The sequence below is a fragment of the Polypterus senegalus genome, chromosome 7 (assembly GCF_016835505.1).
Source record: "Polypterus senegalus isolate Bchr_013 chromosome 7, ASM1683550v1, whole genome shotgun sequence".
NCBI lineage: Eukaryota > Metazoa > Chordata > Cladistia > Polypteriformes > Polypteridae > Polypterus > Polypterus senegalus.
In genome coordinates, this window is record NC_053160.1 from 138,497,233 (window position 1) to 138,513,409 (window position 16,177).

At 38.9% G+C, this 16,177-nt stretch overlaps 1 protein-coding gene across 7 annotated transcripts in view; it reads left to right on the forward strand.

The window, feature by feature from the left end:
• The window catches only part of polr3g (polymerase (RNA) III (DNA directed) polypeptide G), a 36,094-nt gene that overhangs the window by 16,532 nt on the left and 3,385 nt on the right, over positions 1-16,177 (forward strand). For all 7 annotated transcript variants that reach the window (XM_039759329.1, XM_039759330.1, XM_039759333.1 and 4 more), the window contains 3 exons: positions 2,925-2,981; positions 5,352-5,413; positions 15,570-15,692. In XM_039759329.1, the coding sequence (XP_039615263.1) occupies positions 2,925-2,981; positions 5,352-5,413; positions 15,570-15,692 (242 nt within the window). The remainder of the gene's footprint in view (positions 1-2,924; positions 2,982-5,351; positions 5,414-15,569; positions 15,693-16,177) is intronic.

A 16,177-nucleotide genomic window follows, 5' to 3' on the forward strand; every position in this document is an offset into this window, starting at 1 on the left:
TACTACATCTGTTTTTTCTCTGGTTTCACTGTTCCTACCACCATTCATACTGTTGCGAAACCTAATCCTTCAATTCCAAGTACACTGTAACTACTTTAGGTATAACAAAAGTAACTACTTCTAAAGTAGCAGAACTACTAGCTACTAAAGTAACTAATTTAGATGCAGACCAGTTAGTTACTTCCAAAGTCAGGAATATCCTTCTTGACTACCCTGGGATCGCCCTTGTGAGACAACAATCCTGAACTCTGTATCTACTTTAGTAATGCAGATAATCCCCAGAACAACTGCCTATAATAGTGAGTAGGGGAGCACCTGTCAGTCTGGAGAACTACTGACCAACATTCTGTCATCACTCTTCAAATCTTCATTCATATTTACTTTCCATTGGGATTTAACTCCTGGGTGCCACCTGTTATATTGAGGCATAGCTCCCCATTTGTGATATTGTGTTGCTAGCAATGTTATCACTGGCAGTGTACTGATCACCAGGGGATCTTATGGCCCAACTCATGCCATGCATTGTGTCAGACTGTCTACAACTGTGGTCCACAAGACCTTGGTCATGCCAGTTAAGAGCTAACATTCCTTAGTATTACTTTACATGAACAAGTAAATCAGCCTTCTGCAATTATTTTGATTCATGCAAGATTTTACAATGGAATTGTAAAATGGAGTATAGAGTACATTTTTTAGTAGAAAGCTATATAACACATTGTGAAACCTTTATTATGCTACCTAAGAAAGTTTTGGTTTAATTTAAATATATAGAGGATTCATAAAATATTCAGACACCCCTGGTTTTTTTTTTTCACATTTTACTGTTGTGAACATTGCCCCGGACACAGACAGGCTGACACACTCATGTCACCAAGCACACTTTTATTTTTCATTATTTTCACAGTTCTGTGCTCACCAATCCCCAATACCCCTCAGTCCAGGCCAATCCAATGCCTTTTCTCTCTCTTCTCTTCTTCAGGCCACCTCTTGCCTCCTCCAAAGACCTTGTCACTCTTCCACCCGACTCTTGTCCCTTCTGCAGGGAGGCGGCCCCTTTAAATAAGCACCCGGATGTGTTCCAGCTGTGTTCTCGGCAATCTCCCACTGACACGCCCCAGTGTGGCGGAAGTGCCGGTTGTCTCCCTGGAAGCACTCCGGGTGTCCCTGTTTTCTAACCCCCAAACCCCATCCCCCCCAGAACTTCCTGGTGTGGTGGAAGGGCTGAGGTCTAGGGTCTTTCTGGTATTGGGGTCCCCGTGGTGGTAACCCCGGGTCCCTACAGGGTCGAGCTTCCCAGCTCTTTACCCGAGGCCTCCAGGGCGGTCGCCCTCTCGAGGTCTGGAGGAGGCACAAGCCCACCTCCTGTCTTCTCAGGCGTCTCGGCTGGGTACCACCTCCATCCGGGTATGACACTGTATTGTAGCATAGTGCAAAAATCATTTAAATTTAATTTTTCCTCCACATCAAGCAACACTCAATACCACAAAATGACATTGCAAAAACAGGATTTTATAAATTTTAGATAATTTGTTAGAAATGAAAAACTGAAGTATCACTTTCATACAAGTATTCAGACCATTTGATTTGGCATTTGAAATGTGGTCCAGGTGCATCCCATTCTATTGGTCGTCATTGAAATGTTTTTAGATCTTGTTTGTTGTCCACATTTGGTCAGTTCGAGTGATTGGACATCATTGGGAAAGTCACACACCTGTCACTAGAATGTGTATCAAAGCAAACACCAAGCCATGAGGTTGAAGGAACTGTCTGCACAGCTTAGAGACCGGATTGTGTCAAAATATGGACCTGGGGAAGTCTACGAAAAATTCTGCAGCACTGAAGATTCTCAAGAGCACAGATGCCTTTCATAATTCCTGCATGATAGAAATTTAGATTAACCACAATTCGTCCTAGAGCAGGTGACCTTATCAAACTGCGCAACCATGGGAAAAGGACTATAGTAAAAGACAAACCAAGAACCCAATGACCACTCTGGCTGAGCTCCAGAGAACCTTTGTGAAGATGGGACAAACATCCAGAAAGACAATCCAAACTGCAGTACTCCACCAATCTGGGCTGTATGACTGAGTGGCCAGACAAAAGCCTCTCTCTCCTCAGTAAAAGACGCATCAAAGCCTGCTTGGAGTTTGCAAAAAGGCACCTAAAAGACTCTGACTGTGAGAAACAAGATTCTGCTTAGATGAAACCAAGATTAGCATCATGTCTGGAGGACCGCTCATCACCTGTTCAATTCCATTCCAATGGTGAAGTGTGGTGGTGTCTGCATCATTCTATGGGGTTGTCTTTCAGTGACCTGGACTAGTAGACTAGCCAGGGTTGAGGAACAGCTGAACAGAGCAAAGTTCAGAGATATTCTTAAAGAAAACCTGCGCCAGGGCACTTTGGATCTCGGGCTAGGCTGTAGGTTCTCCTTCTAACAAGACAATGACCCTAAATACAAAGCAAAGACAACATAGGAGTAGCTTCGAGACAACTCCATAAATGGTTTTAAGTTACCCAACCAGAGCCTGAAATTTAGCAAATATTTTTAAAATCCTTTTTGGCTTTGACAATCAGGAATATGGAGCATTTCTTGATGTGGGGAAAAATGAACAAATTCAAATTTATTTTAGCATGTGAATGCAATATAGCAAAATGTGAAAGGGCCAGAATACTTTATAAATCCAGTGTATTTCTTTTATGCTGCTGTACATCCTGTAATCAGATATATTTTATTACTAAAAGTAGCTGGAAGTAATTTTTTATTGATGTATAGATTCAAATCATAAGCCCGATTTATTCCTAAACTGTCTGATCCTTAATGCTCTTAATTACTGATATAAATAGCTATAGCTTAATTGGTAACTGACAAATTCTAAACAATACAGTAAACTTTTTAAAATAATTATTCCTTTTTATTTCAGACTGGAGACAACTTCCAAAAGAGCTAAGGCCAATAATGAAAAAGAAGAAGAAAAGTAGTAAGTTTGTATAAAATATCAACATTATTTCACCATTTCATACTAATGGTCTGATTGTAAAGTGACACAATTGTCAGTCTCACGTAATCCGTTAATAATGTTTAAATTAGACAGACTTTAAGTGCAGAATTTTATACTAAACCAGATATTAAGCTGCTAATGCTAGAAAATATTCAGTGGCGCCTTGTAGGCCTAACAAGATTAGTGTGGTCACAGCATTTGGCCTGAGTTAAGACTTTAGCAGCAGCATTCTGAGCCTTTTGTAAACTCTTGATATATCTTGCAGGAATACCATTGAAAAAAAAATTGCAGGAATCTAGTAGAATGCTAGATGTGGTGTGTGTGTGTGTGTGTGTGTGTGTGCGTGTGTGTGTGTGTGTGTGTGTGTGTGTGTGTGTGCGTGTGTGTGTGTGTGCGTGTGCATGTGCAAGCGGTCCCTGCTATAGACTGGAGCCGCATTCAGGGTTAGTTGCTGTGTTCTACCTGATGCTGGTTTAGGTTCTAGTCCTCAATTCAATTCATTGTTACTAACTGTATTTAAGAATATGTTGTCTTTATGTGTTTTATTTTTGGGAACACATTCAGTGTTTACACTTTATAGTTAAAGTAAGCTTAGGTACAAAGAAGAGAGCATATAAGAATGTTTGTGTAAGAAGAAATAAATAAATGAAGTAGTCCCCATGAGCATACTGATAAATGTTATATATTTAACATATTAAAGATTTTTTTTCATTGATGTTCCATTATTTATATATCTAAAGAAAATGTAAAGAAATATCAATATGTATATGCTAATTTTTACTACAATTCTATTTACAGAATGTGAGACTCCGTTCAAATGCTGACTTTTGCTATAATAGCTTACAGACTACCTATATCCACTTACAATTTTATGTTCAACTCTACAAGGGATTCATCCATTTTTATCTTATTTATTTTTGTAATTGTAATTTATTTTACTTTTTTCAATAGACTTTGCTGGAAAAGTCATGTAATGTGACATAGACATTAATTTTCAGTTGTAGTCCTTAGCCAGTTGGAGGCAGTCGGCAGCCGAACTAATCTGTGACTTGCTCCAATAATATCAAACAAGTTTGATTTTCCTCTTCAGTTGGAAGGGTAGGTTGTGTGTAGATGATAGGTAAATGCCTGTGTTCACCCAGAAGTACAGCGACGAGGAATAAGAAACACAAACAGAAGAGAAGTGCATCTGTCTGATTTATGTACTAAAACAGAATGGAAAAAAGAACAAAAGGGCAGACTGCGGTTGAATGTACCACAACTATTAAATACTATTTTTTTTATTTGTTTGCTGTCAACATTGTATTTACTTTTTTTTTTCCCCCCCTTTAAATGTCAACAAAATTTGGAATTTGACCAGAGGTGTCCAAACTTTTACATGGAGCTGTATGTGAAATCGTCTTTCTGTTGGGTTTCTGTTTCTGCCTCAAGGGCCAGACCAATTGACAGTTCAGCATTCTTTATACCCTTTTATGTGTTTGCTTGTGTATAACCTGAACTTTGCAGTTTAGCTTTTAAAAGCCCTTTGCTTCTAAATTTGATGTGCTGTTGTTTTAATTTAGGCAGTTCATATCCATCATACAGTGTTTTTGTGAGCAGCTTGTGGTTGAGAGGCTATCACTTTATTTAATGTTTTAATCTGTATGGCACAGTATTTTGTCAGTAGTTGATGATACCAAGGTACAGCAATGATCTGATACCAATTAAGACAGACTAGACACCAGCATGGCGTTGTTTGATTGATATTTTTTGTGACCTGCATGTTTTACTATACATTAGCAAAAGAGGAACCTATATTATTACATTAAGAAAGCTAATGTTTTAATTAGAGAAGTCTGTGCCCATATAGGAAAATTCTGATATGGCCCCATCAGTTTTCATCCAAAAGCAACAGTAGTAATTATTTTCTGTAATAAAGGACATTTTGAATAGTTAGGATTTTTTGGAATTGCTTTGGGTTCAGTGATGTTCAGTGATGCTACAAGAGGCCCCCTACTTCTTCACAGTACCTATCTTACTTTGTACTGGGCATAGTAAGGATTTTTTACAGATTCTGTTTGAGTCTTTTCAAAATCTATATGCCAAGGTACATTTTTTTCCCTCCAACTTTAAGTTGACCAATTACAGTGGTAACTCATATTTATAAAAAAGCAAATGCATGTGAGAAAAGAATGGCCACTGCTAAGCTTTACTGTTTCACATAATTACAGTATATAACTCAGTTACAGTTTGTAATTTTGGTGAACAAAAGTAAAGCATAGAATGCATCCTGTAGTTTGTCATTTTGTTTAAAAAAATAATTCATATGAATATAACTACTTTGTATACTGAGATGTGTTAATTTTCCAGATATACAGAAGGCAAAGCCCTCAGCAAGCCTAAACAAGGAGGATGTTCTGAGTAAACTAGAGGTACGGTTTATTATTTAACTTTGTTAAAACTGTACTTTTTTTTTTTTTTTTGTATTTCTATACAATTTTAATAAAATTACCAACAGATTAGCAAGGACAGCTATGAAGAGGATGAAAAATGGAAAGGCCATTTGTCCAGATGACCTACCTATGGAAGCATGGAGGTGTTTAGGAGAGATGGCAGTGGAGTTTTTAACCAGATTGTTTAATGGAATCTTGGAAGGTGAATGGATGCCTGAGGAGTGGAGAAGTGTACTGGTGCCAATATTTAAGAATAAGGGGAATGTGCAGGACTGCAGTAACTACAGGGGAATAAAATTGATGAGCCATAGCATGAAGTTATGGGAAAGAGTAGTGGAAGCTAGGTTAAGAAGTGAGGTGATGATTAGTGAGCAGCAGTATGGTTTCATACCAAGAAAGCACCACAGATGCAATGTTTGCTCTGAGGATGTTGATGGAGAAGTTTACAGAAGGCCAGCATTGTATCTTTGTGGACCTGGAGAAAGCATATGACAGGGTGCCTCAAGAGGAGTTGTGGTATTGTATGAGGAAGTTGGGAGTGGCAGAGAAGTACGTAAGAGTTGTACAGGATATTTACAAGGGAAGTGTGACAGTGGTGAGGTCTGCAGTAGGAGTGATGGATGCATTCAAGTTGGAGGTGGGGTTGCATCAGGGATCGGCTCTGAGCCCTTTCTTATTTGCAATGGTGATGGACAGGTTGACAGACGAGATTAGACAGGTGTCCCCGTGGACTATGATGTTTGCAGATGACATTGTGATCTGTAGCGATAGTAGGGAGCAGGTTGAGGAGACCCTGGAGAGGTGGGGAGATGCTCTAGAGAGGAGAGGAATGAAGGTCCGTAAGAGCAAGACAGAATACATGTGTGTAAATGAGAGGGAGGTCAGTGGAATGGTGAGGATGCAGGGAGCAGAGTTGGCGGAAGTGGATGAGTTTAAATACTTGTGATCAACAGTACAGAGTAATGGGGATTGTGGAAGAGAGGTGAAAAAGTGCAGGCAGGTTGAAATGGGTGGAGAAGAGTGTCAGGAGTAATTTGTGACAGACGGGAATCGGCAAAAGTGTAAGGGAAGGTCTACAGGACGTTAGTGAGACCAGCTATGTTATATGGGTTGGAGACGGTGGCACTGACCAGAAAGTAGGAGGCAGATCTGGAGGTGGCAGAGTTAGATGCTATGATTTGCACTGGGTGTAACGAGGATGGATAGGATTAGAAATGAGTAAATTAGAGGGTCCGCACAAATTGGACAGTTGGGAGACAAAGTCAGAGAGGCGATATTGCGTTGGTTTGGACATGTGCAGAGGATAGATGCTGGGTATATTGGGAGAAGGATGCTAAGGATTGAGCTGCCAGGAACAGGAAAAGAGGAAGGCCTAAGCAAAGGTTTATGGATGTGGTGAGAGAGGACATACAGTGTATGTAGCAGAGAAAGATGCAGAGGACAGAGATGCAGAGGACAGAAAGATATGGAAGAAGATGATCCGCTGTGGCAACCCCTAACTGGAGCAGCCAGAAGAAGTGAAACTAATAATTTGTATATATTTTTTTGTCATTTGACCACTTGATTCCTAATCAAAATTAATTTTGCCCAATTTTTTAATGACCAATGGATATCTTTCATAGTCATTGATAATTTATTCCTACTTGGATTAAGTCGCATTAACTAGAAGTACTATATGTGGGGTATTAAAAAGTTTCTCTTAAGTCTGAATTGGCAATAACATAATGGAAGTTCTTATCTCATACAGCCATTGGTTTAATTTCTGATAGATGGTTAATTACTCTGCATTTTCTAGGATTGCAAAAACAAATTTTAGTCCGTTCAAAGCATTGTTCTTTAAGGAGTAAATGGAGCAGAAGAACTTTTCTTATTTAGACTGCTGCAGTTACAGTATGTTCTTTTCATCTACCCTGTATTTATTTTTCTGACATCATTTTGTCAGAATATAATTTTCCTAACTTGTATATGCTCAGTTTATTATAATACTAAGGTGAAGGTTAGATTGCGCTTTACTGTATGTCAAGGCACTAGTGTAGTAATAATTCTTTAGCAGCCAGTGACATGTTTATTTTTCTACTTTTTCATAAACCTCTTCAAACTGTTTAGCCACTCTGTATCTGCATGTTCCAGATTAAGGGAAATGTGGCAATTAGTCTTTAAATTGATCTGTTGCAAGTATATTACATAATTATGGTAGTGTGTTTTCTATGAAAAACTGTTTACTTGTTTGTGGTGTTTTCCTTTGCTGGCATATAAAGATGTGTGTGAACCAAAATATATCTGCACCAGTAACGGTGTACTTCACGATAATGTGCAGTGAATGCACTTGACTTGACCGTTCTTGATTTTCCTCCTCTTTCTCTGTACGTTTACCATTCATTTTTTTCAGAGGTTGATGTGCTTGCTGCTTCCTGAGCAGGTCTTCTTTTCTCCACCCTAGCAGCCCGCTGCTTCTCTTCTTTCGTCGGCATCTTTTCGTGTTAAAACTGATTGATTAAGTTAGTCTTTGTGTTGCTTAGTAAGTTTTTTCTTTATTTTTCCACTTAAGCTGGCACTTAAGTCTTCAATCTGCCTCAAGAATGATTAGCGAAGGTGGTAGGGAATGAGAACGGCACCCATACGCATGCACCGCACGGCCGCCCTGCTACCCGCTGCAGAGAGTTGATTCTACAATAAAATTTAAATAAAAATAAGAGTAATAAAAATCATCACCCCGAAAGTGGATAGTACACGTCACTTAGTATATGTGTACCAAATTTCAAGTCACTAGGTGAAACGGTTTGCAAGCTACAGGTGATTTAAAATCCTAGACAGACAAATGAACAGCCACGGTAGCGTACTATATAAGAAGATATAAGTGAGTGTCGGTATGACCTGTGATTGGCTATCACTATGCTCAGTTTATGAATTGCATCCAGTTCTGCCAGGGCAGGCTCTGTAATCTTAGGCAGTGACTTTGATTGAGCAGACAATAATAAATGTTGTTTATCTAACAATCTTTTGTTAGAAATCTGAAAGAAACATAAAGTGATGTTAGCTTCAGTCTAAATCTTTTTCTCTCTGACTTTGTGAAGATGGAAATAGAACTGTTACAGTTTCGGAGTCCTACTGAAACAATTCTAGCACTTGGACAGACTTATGGTTATTGTAATCTTGAGATACTAAGGTGTGTGGCAGCTGCCAGGATCCTCTGCATTGTCCTATTTTGCAATATAATACCCTATTTAATTATTTTTTTAAATTAACAAAAGTAATTTGCACTTTTAATTTAATGGTCAGATATGAAATAAGAGCCTAATTGTTAAATTATATACACAATTTACTGTAGACTCGATTCTGAGCTTAGGCTTCATAGTGTATCATTTGAAATTAAACTAGCTGCCATTTCTGCACATTGACATTTTATTGCATTTTAACAGGTTTTTACAATTGCAGACTCGCTCAATTCTGCACTCTTACCTATGGACTGGCACTGATGAGTCCAACTGCCCAAGTAATGGGATGTTTTTCTAAACTAGAAAGCTATAATGCATTCATTCTACACTGCACATGTACCAGATTAACCCCTCAATTCTGCTTAACTGTTATTTCATAAATAAATGCATAAATTCCCAAACCCGCATAATCCAGTTTAGGATCCTGGAGCATATTCTGGCAGCAATGGATATAAGTAACAGCAATGTTTCCTTTGTGTGTGTTTTTTTTTTTTTTTTTATCATCTGTTTTTCACTTTACATGCATTGTTACAAAAAATATATATCTGTTCATATCTAACTTAGCCTGAATTATTAAGCTATTAATACCAGCATAGCAATGCTTCTTAAACTATGGCTCATGATCTAAATTGGGTCACGACATGATCGAGCAGTAAAATTAGCTGAGTTTGTCCAAACACCAATTCTGTGGTGAGTGATATACTGAGATGTTTTTAGCATACTGTTTTTTTTTATGGTAGTATGTGATCTGTAGCCTATAAACAAAGTTGATGCATCACAGAAAGCTTTCATTTAGATGGTACAAAAATGTATTTAATATTTCTGAAGATTATGCCACCACCTCTCTCACCACCTGTGAAACCTCAAACTGACAACCAAAGACACATAAAGGGGGGAAAACAGCCAAACTTGTGAGGTAAAGGGACCATAGTGCTAGTTTGAGAGAAAAAAAGAAATAGACACAGGGTGTTGTGAGGGGTGTGTCAATAGATGGATATATATTGTACTATGACAGTGTTGTATTGTAAATGCAGTTTCAGTAGCCAAGGACAACTAGTCTGCGTTTCATCTTATCTTCGTCGAAATAGCATGCATTAGATCTAAATCTTTCATAGAGGTGCAAAGAAAATTCTGTGTTAAGTTTGACATGCCTCTGCAAGGAAGCGTTCCTTCTTGTAACACTATTTTAAAGTGGTTCAATAAATTTTAATCTACGGATAGTGTGAATTATGTTATTGTTGGGTCATTTAAGAACTGTAAGACCACCAGAAAATATCACAAGGAGTTAACTGGCTGTAGAGCAGAGTCCTTAGCATTCAGTACAATGTTAGCCGGTAATGTTAAACATTGATTTGTTTTTTTTGTCATTCTTCTTCAAAGACCTATCCTAACGCCCACATATGGCACATACATATTGTTAGTAATAGTTTAGCTACAGAACTTAACTTATTAACTCAGTTTATGCAGTTGTTAAATGAAAACCAGTATAGGCTGTACAATTTGCAAACTCATTTAAATTTATTTATTGCTTGTGGCAGAGTTCATTTGAAAATGTTATTTAAAAAAAAATAGTCTTATACACTTACTGAGCAAATTCTAAGAAAAACTTGCTTATCCATACAATTATCTAATTGGCTAATCATTTGACAGCAGCAGTGATTTTGACGATGGCATGACCACTGGTGCCGGATGGTCTGGTTTGAGTATCTCTTGGGATTTACACACACAACACTCTCTACAGTAATAAGAATATTAGAAATACTGTGTTGATGAGTGAGGTCAGAGGAGAATGGTGATAGGCTACAATAATTTCGATAACAACAACACTGGGTTCCACTTCTGTCAGCCAAGAACAAAAAACTGAGGTTGCAGTGTGCATAGGCTCACTAAAACTGAACAAATTAAGACTGGAAAAGTGTAGGGGGAATATTTTCTTGGCACACTTCAGACCAATTTAATATCAATCAATCATTGCTTGAATGCCATGGCCTATTTGAATATTGTTGCTGACCGTCTGTATCTCTTCCTGGCCACAATATACCACTCTACTAGAGTCTACATCAGGGGGCTCAAACTCAATTTACCTGGGGGCCGCAGGAGGCAAAGTCAGGACGAGGCTGGGCCGCATAAGGGATTTCACAAAAAAAAGTCCTCAAATGTCATTATTAACAGTTTTAATTATTTCTTCTGAACATGAAGTGTCCTGAACATGAATAGAACATTGAGTGAAGATCATGAACAGTTCTTCTGAACATGGCATCTTTTGCCTACTCCTTGCTGCCAGAGACTTGACAGCGCTTCTTCTCACAAATCTGAACCACATTTGGCTTTAGAGAGGAAGCAGTTGAGACCCTCAGTATGGCTTGAAGATGATCATCATTAGGTCTAGACCTGTACTTTGACTTATTGAAGTTCAAGGTGGAGAATAACTTTTCACACAAATATGTGCTCCCAAAAAGGCACATGGTGCGCTTGAACATTCGGGAAAGCTCAGGGAAGCTGGGGGGCAATTCTCTCAAAAATTGCACATGCATGTCTGCTTTTCCACTTATCTCCCTGAACTTGGCTTTGATATCAGAGTTGCATTTCAGGTCAATGAGCTCCATTTGAAGCACAGGAGGGGCATCTTGCACATCAAAGGAAAAGGGGTCCACAAAAATTTGGAAAGTGGCTCTGTGCGTTTTGAAGTCTGCAAATCTGTGATCAAATTCCTTCTCTAGCTTAAAATAGCATCAACATATTTCTCACCACTGAATGGTATGCCTGCATCCACAAGTTCCTTGCATGCTGGGAAATGGCAAAGGTTTGTCAGAGAGCTGGGATTTCCATAACACAAGTTTTGTGGAGAATGCTCTCACGTTGTCATAGGCAATGCTGACGAGCTGCCCCTGGCCTTGTAACATCTTGTTTAGTACATTCAGCTTTTGTGTGATGTCAACAAGAAAAGCTAAGTCCATGAGCCATTTGTGATCACTAAACTCAGAAACAGCCTTCCCATCCTTCTCCATGAAGGCTTTCACTTCTTCTCTCAACTCAAAAAATCTTTTCAGGACATTTCCCCTGCTGAGCCAACGTACTTTGGTGAAATAGAGCACATCTCCATATTCTGACCCCATTTCCTCTAAAAAAGCACGGAACCTCCTGTGCGTTAAGCCCCTGGATCTGATTTGGTTGACGCATTTCACAACAACAGACATCACATTGTCACACGGCAGGCATTTGCTGCAAAGGGCCTGCTGATGGATAATGCAGTGAAGAGCAATGGCCTCCTCTACACCCTCCTCTTCAAGTTTTTTTTGAACAAGTGCCACCAGTCCATTTTTCCTCCCCCAACAAACCTCTTCCATGGCAAACCTGTATTCTCAATGGCATCACACAGATGATGAAATATCTCATTAGCGGTGGTCTGGCCATGCATTGGAATTATTGTGAGCAGCTCCTCTGTCAATTCAAAATTGCAATCAACACCACGGACATAAATTGTGAGCTGAGCAGTGTCTGTTATGTCTGTGCTCTCGTCAAGAGCAACTGAGTATGCATCAAAACATTTGGCTTTCTCACACAGTTGATGATAAATGTCACTTGACATGTCAGAAATGCGCTCTGCCACAGTGTTGGCAGAAAGGCTGATTTTGCTAAACTGACCTTTCTTTTCCGGACAGATAATACTTGCAGCCTATAACATGCATTTTTTAACAAACTCTCCTTCTGTGAATGGTTTCCCTGCCTTAGCAATCATCTCACTAACCATGTAACTAGCTTGGACTGATGCAACATTCTCTTTGGTTGCTTTCTTGAAGAAATCTTGTTGCCTCATTAGACATGCTTTAAGACTGGCAACCCGCTTGGCTCTCTCATCCCCTTGATATTTTGCACATTCCTCAGTATGTTTAGCGGAATAATGGCGTTTGAAGTTGTATTCCTTGTGCACTGCAACTTTCTCTGTGCAAATAAGACATGTGGGGATGCCCCTGTGCTCAACAAAGAAATACTGCGTCTCCCACTTTTCCTGAAATTGTCTGTGCTCGTCATCAATCTTTCTCTTCACTGCAGGCTTTGATGAAATCATGATGAAGGTATGACAAAATGTAATTCTGTACTAAACTTCTCTCCCTTGTGTCTGTTCTAATTCTAATTGGCTTAGCAGCTAATTGTGCACACAGAACGTCTTCCCATAATAACTGTTATGATGGCATAACGTCATTTCCGCAATCAGCAGCTCCCGCCCGCCGTCCCTTGCATTATCCCTTGAATCGCAAAATAAAAATCGCGATCCATTCATTGCTTTTGCGAAGGCCGGCGTTGGTGCGGCCACAAAATATTGTGCCAAGGGCCGCAAATGGCCTGCGGGCTGCGAGTTTGAGACCCCTGGTCTACATGATAATGCAGTATGTCTCAAAGCAAAAGTCATCCCAAACTGGTTCCAAAAACATGACCATGAGTTCAGTGCTATTCAGTGGCCTTCCCCATAACCAGATCTCAATCTAAAAGCTCACCTTTGGGATGTTGGAGAACAGGAAATTTACAGCATGAATGTACAGCTGGCAAATCTACAGAAACTGTGTGATGCAAGGCCGTTTTGAGAGCACAATGAGGCCCTACCCACTATTAGTATAGTGTTCATAATTTGTTCAGTGACTGTATAAGAGAAGGAAAATAAAGTGCATCAATTTAATTACTTTTTGAATACTTCATTCCTTAACTTTCCAAATGAGTGAAGTGACCACGCTGGATGATCACTTACAATTTAGTTTAAAAAAAATCACATCCTTACTTTGCACTAATTATAAAGAAGAGTTTAATTATCTCAGCTTTACTAAATCTTGCGCTAATAATTTACATTGGTAGTGATATACACTCACCTAAAGGATTATTAGGAACACCTGTTCAATTTCTCATTAATGCAATTATCTAATCAACCAATCACATGGCAGTTGCTTCAATGCATTTAGGGGTGTGGCCTGGTCAAGACAATCTCCTGAACTCCAAACTGAATGTCAGAATGGGAAAGAAAGGTGATTTAAGCAATTTTGAGCGTGGCATGGTTGTTGGTGCCAGACGGGCCAGTCTGAGTATTTCACAATCTGCTCAGTTACTGGGATTTTCACACACAACTATTTCTAGGGTTTACAAAGAATGGTGTGAAAAGGGAAAAACATCCAGTATGTGGCAGTCCTGTGGGCGAAAATGCCTTGTTGATGCTAGAGGTCAGAGGAGAATGGGCCGACTGATTCAAGCTGATAGAAGAGCAACTTTGACTGAAATAACCACTCGTTACAACCAAGGTATGCAGCAAAGCTTTTGTAAAGCCACAACATGCACAACCTTGAGGCGGATGGGCTACAACAGCAGAAGACCCCACCGGGTACCACTCATCTCCACTACAAATAGGAAAAAGCACGAGCTCACCAAAATTGGACAGTTGAAGACTGGAAAAATGTTGCCTGGTCTGATGAGTCTCAATTTCTGTTGAGACATTCAAATGGTAGAGTCGGAATTTGGCGTAAACAGAATGAGAACATGGATCCATCATGCCTTGTTACCACTGTGCAGGCTGCTGGTGGTGCTGTAATGGTGTGGGGATGTTTTCTTGGCACACTTTAGGCCCCTTAGTGCCAATTGGGCATCGTTTAAATGCCATGGGCTACCTGAGCATTGTTTATGACCATGTCCATCCCTTCATGACCACCATGTACCCATCCTTAAATGGCTACTTCCAGCAGGATAATGCACCATGTCACAAAGCTCGAATCATTTCAAATTGGTTTCTTGAACATGACAATGAGTTCACTGTACTAAAATGGCCCCCACAGTCACCAGATCTCAACCCAATAGAGCATCTTTGGGATGTGGTGGAACGGGAGCTTCGTGCCCTGGATGTGCATCCCACAAATCTCCAACTGCAAGATGCTATCCTATCAATATGGGCAAACATTTTTAAAGAATGCTTTCAGCACCTTGTTGAATCAATGCCACGTAGAATTAAGGCAGTTCTGAAGGCGAAAGGGGGTCAAACACCGTATTAGTATGGTGTTCCTAATAATCCTTTAGGTGAGTGTACATCAAGAATGATAATTACTTTATTAACAATATCTCTGATTTTTACTAATATTCATGCAACAAGTATGCTTGAATAGAGACAAAAATATATACTGGTTTTTCTATTGTGTGGCGATTTATCTGTCTATGTACGGCTCTGTTATAATTGTTGTCTTGTTGGGTCCGATTTATAGATTATTCATATTCTTATTTGGGTCCACAGATTAAAAGTTTTAGCATCCATTATTTAGGTTAGTTTTGCTTAATTTTTTTTTTTTTAGTAAATGTATGTTTTGTCCATTTGAAACAGTGGATTAAGACTTTTTTTTTCACACTTCTCAAGCACGTGTGTTAGGTTATACCACAAATGCCTCTGTTTACAAAAAAACAAGAGTATCATGCTGCTTGAAACCCTGTGTGGAGTTCTTCACGTGATTGCTTGCTTTTTACCACAGTTTGAAGACATTCTGTTAGCTTCATTAATTAGTGTAGCCTGTGATTGACTAGCACCTGTTCAGGGCTGGTTCTTGCATTTGGCCAATTATTGCTTGGATGTTGTTCCAGCAACCTTGAGCTGTATATAGTAGTAATATAGTAAGTTCATAAATTCGGAAATTGATTTTTCTGTATAATCTTTTTGAGGTCTGAAGAAAATTAGGTGAATTTGGGTGAAAACTCAGATGAAGGCTGAACTTTTTTATGTGGCTATCACCCTGCCTTTTACCAAAGCACATTTATTTTATTTAGAATATATGCCACATCTGTTACAATTAAATGCATTTTTTGGGGTGTGTATTAAAATCCTAAGCTTTTTTGTTTGGTGGTAGGGGAGGGGAGTTATCCAAGTGCCACACATCAGTATTGTATATTGTGATAAACAGGCATTGGAGAAGCAGGATGGAGATAAATCGGATGAAGAAGGAGAGAAGAAAAAGGAGAAGGAGAAGGAGGAAGATGAAGATGCAGAGCCAGAGGAAGAAGAATATGATGAAGAAGCTGAAGAGGTAAGCCTTTTTAAAGGAAGAGAACCAATTGATACCAGAAATAGAATGTCTTCAGTTACTTTTAACTTATAAAATAGTTAAATACTTCCATATTATATTACTTGCTGATTTCTTTAGATAGTAATATTGAAATATTACCCATTTTTTGATGCATTACTGTTGGAGTGATATCTCTAATTAGACAAAATTAATGAATTTTTTGTTTTGGGGATCTACAGTAAGTCTGTTTTTCTTTTCTTTAAAGTAATTTCCTAATGAATGAATAGATGTGAAAAAAATTATTTAAAAAAATATCAGAAATAATTATAAACTCTAACAGTGCTCAGTTTTAATTATATAGTGAATGTAACTATGCAGGGATGGCACATAGGTGAAGAGCCAGATTTTGAGTACAGCCACGGTCCCTACCTGATATGTTTTTACCATATCTGCAGTTGAGATCAGAAGTTTACATACACTTAGGGCACAGTCTTTAAAACTCCCTT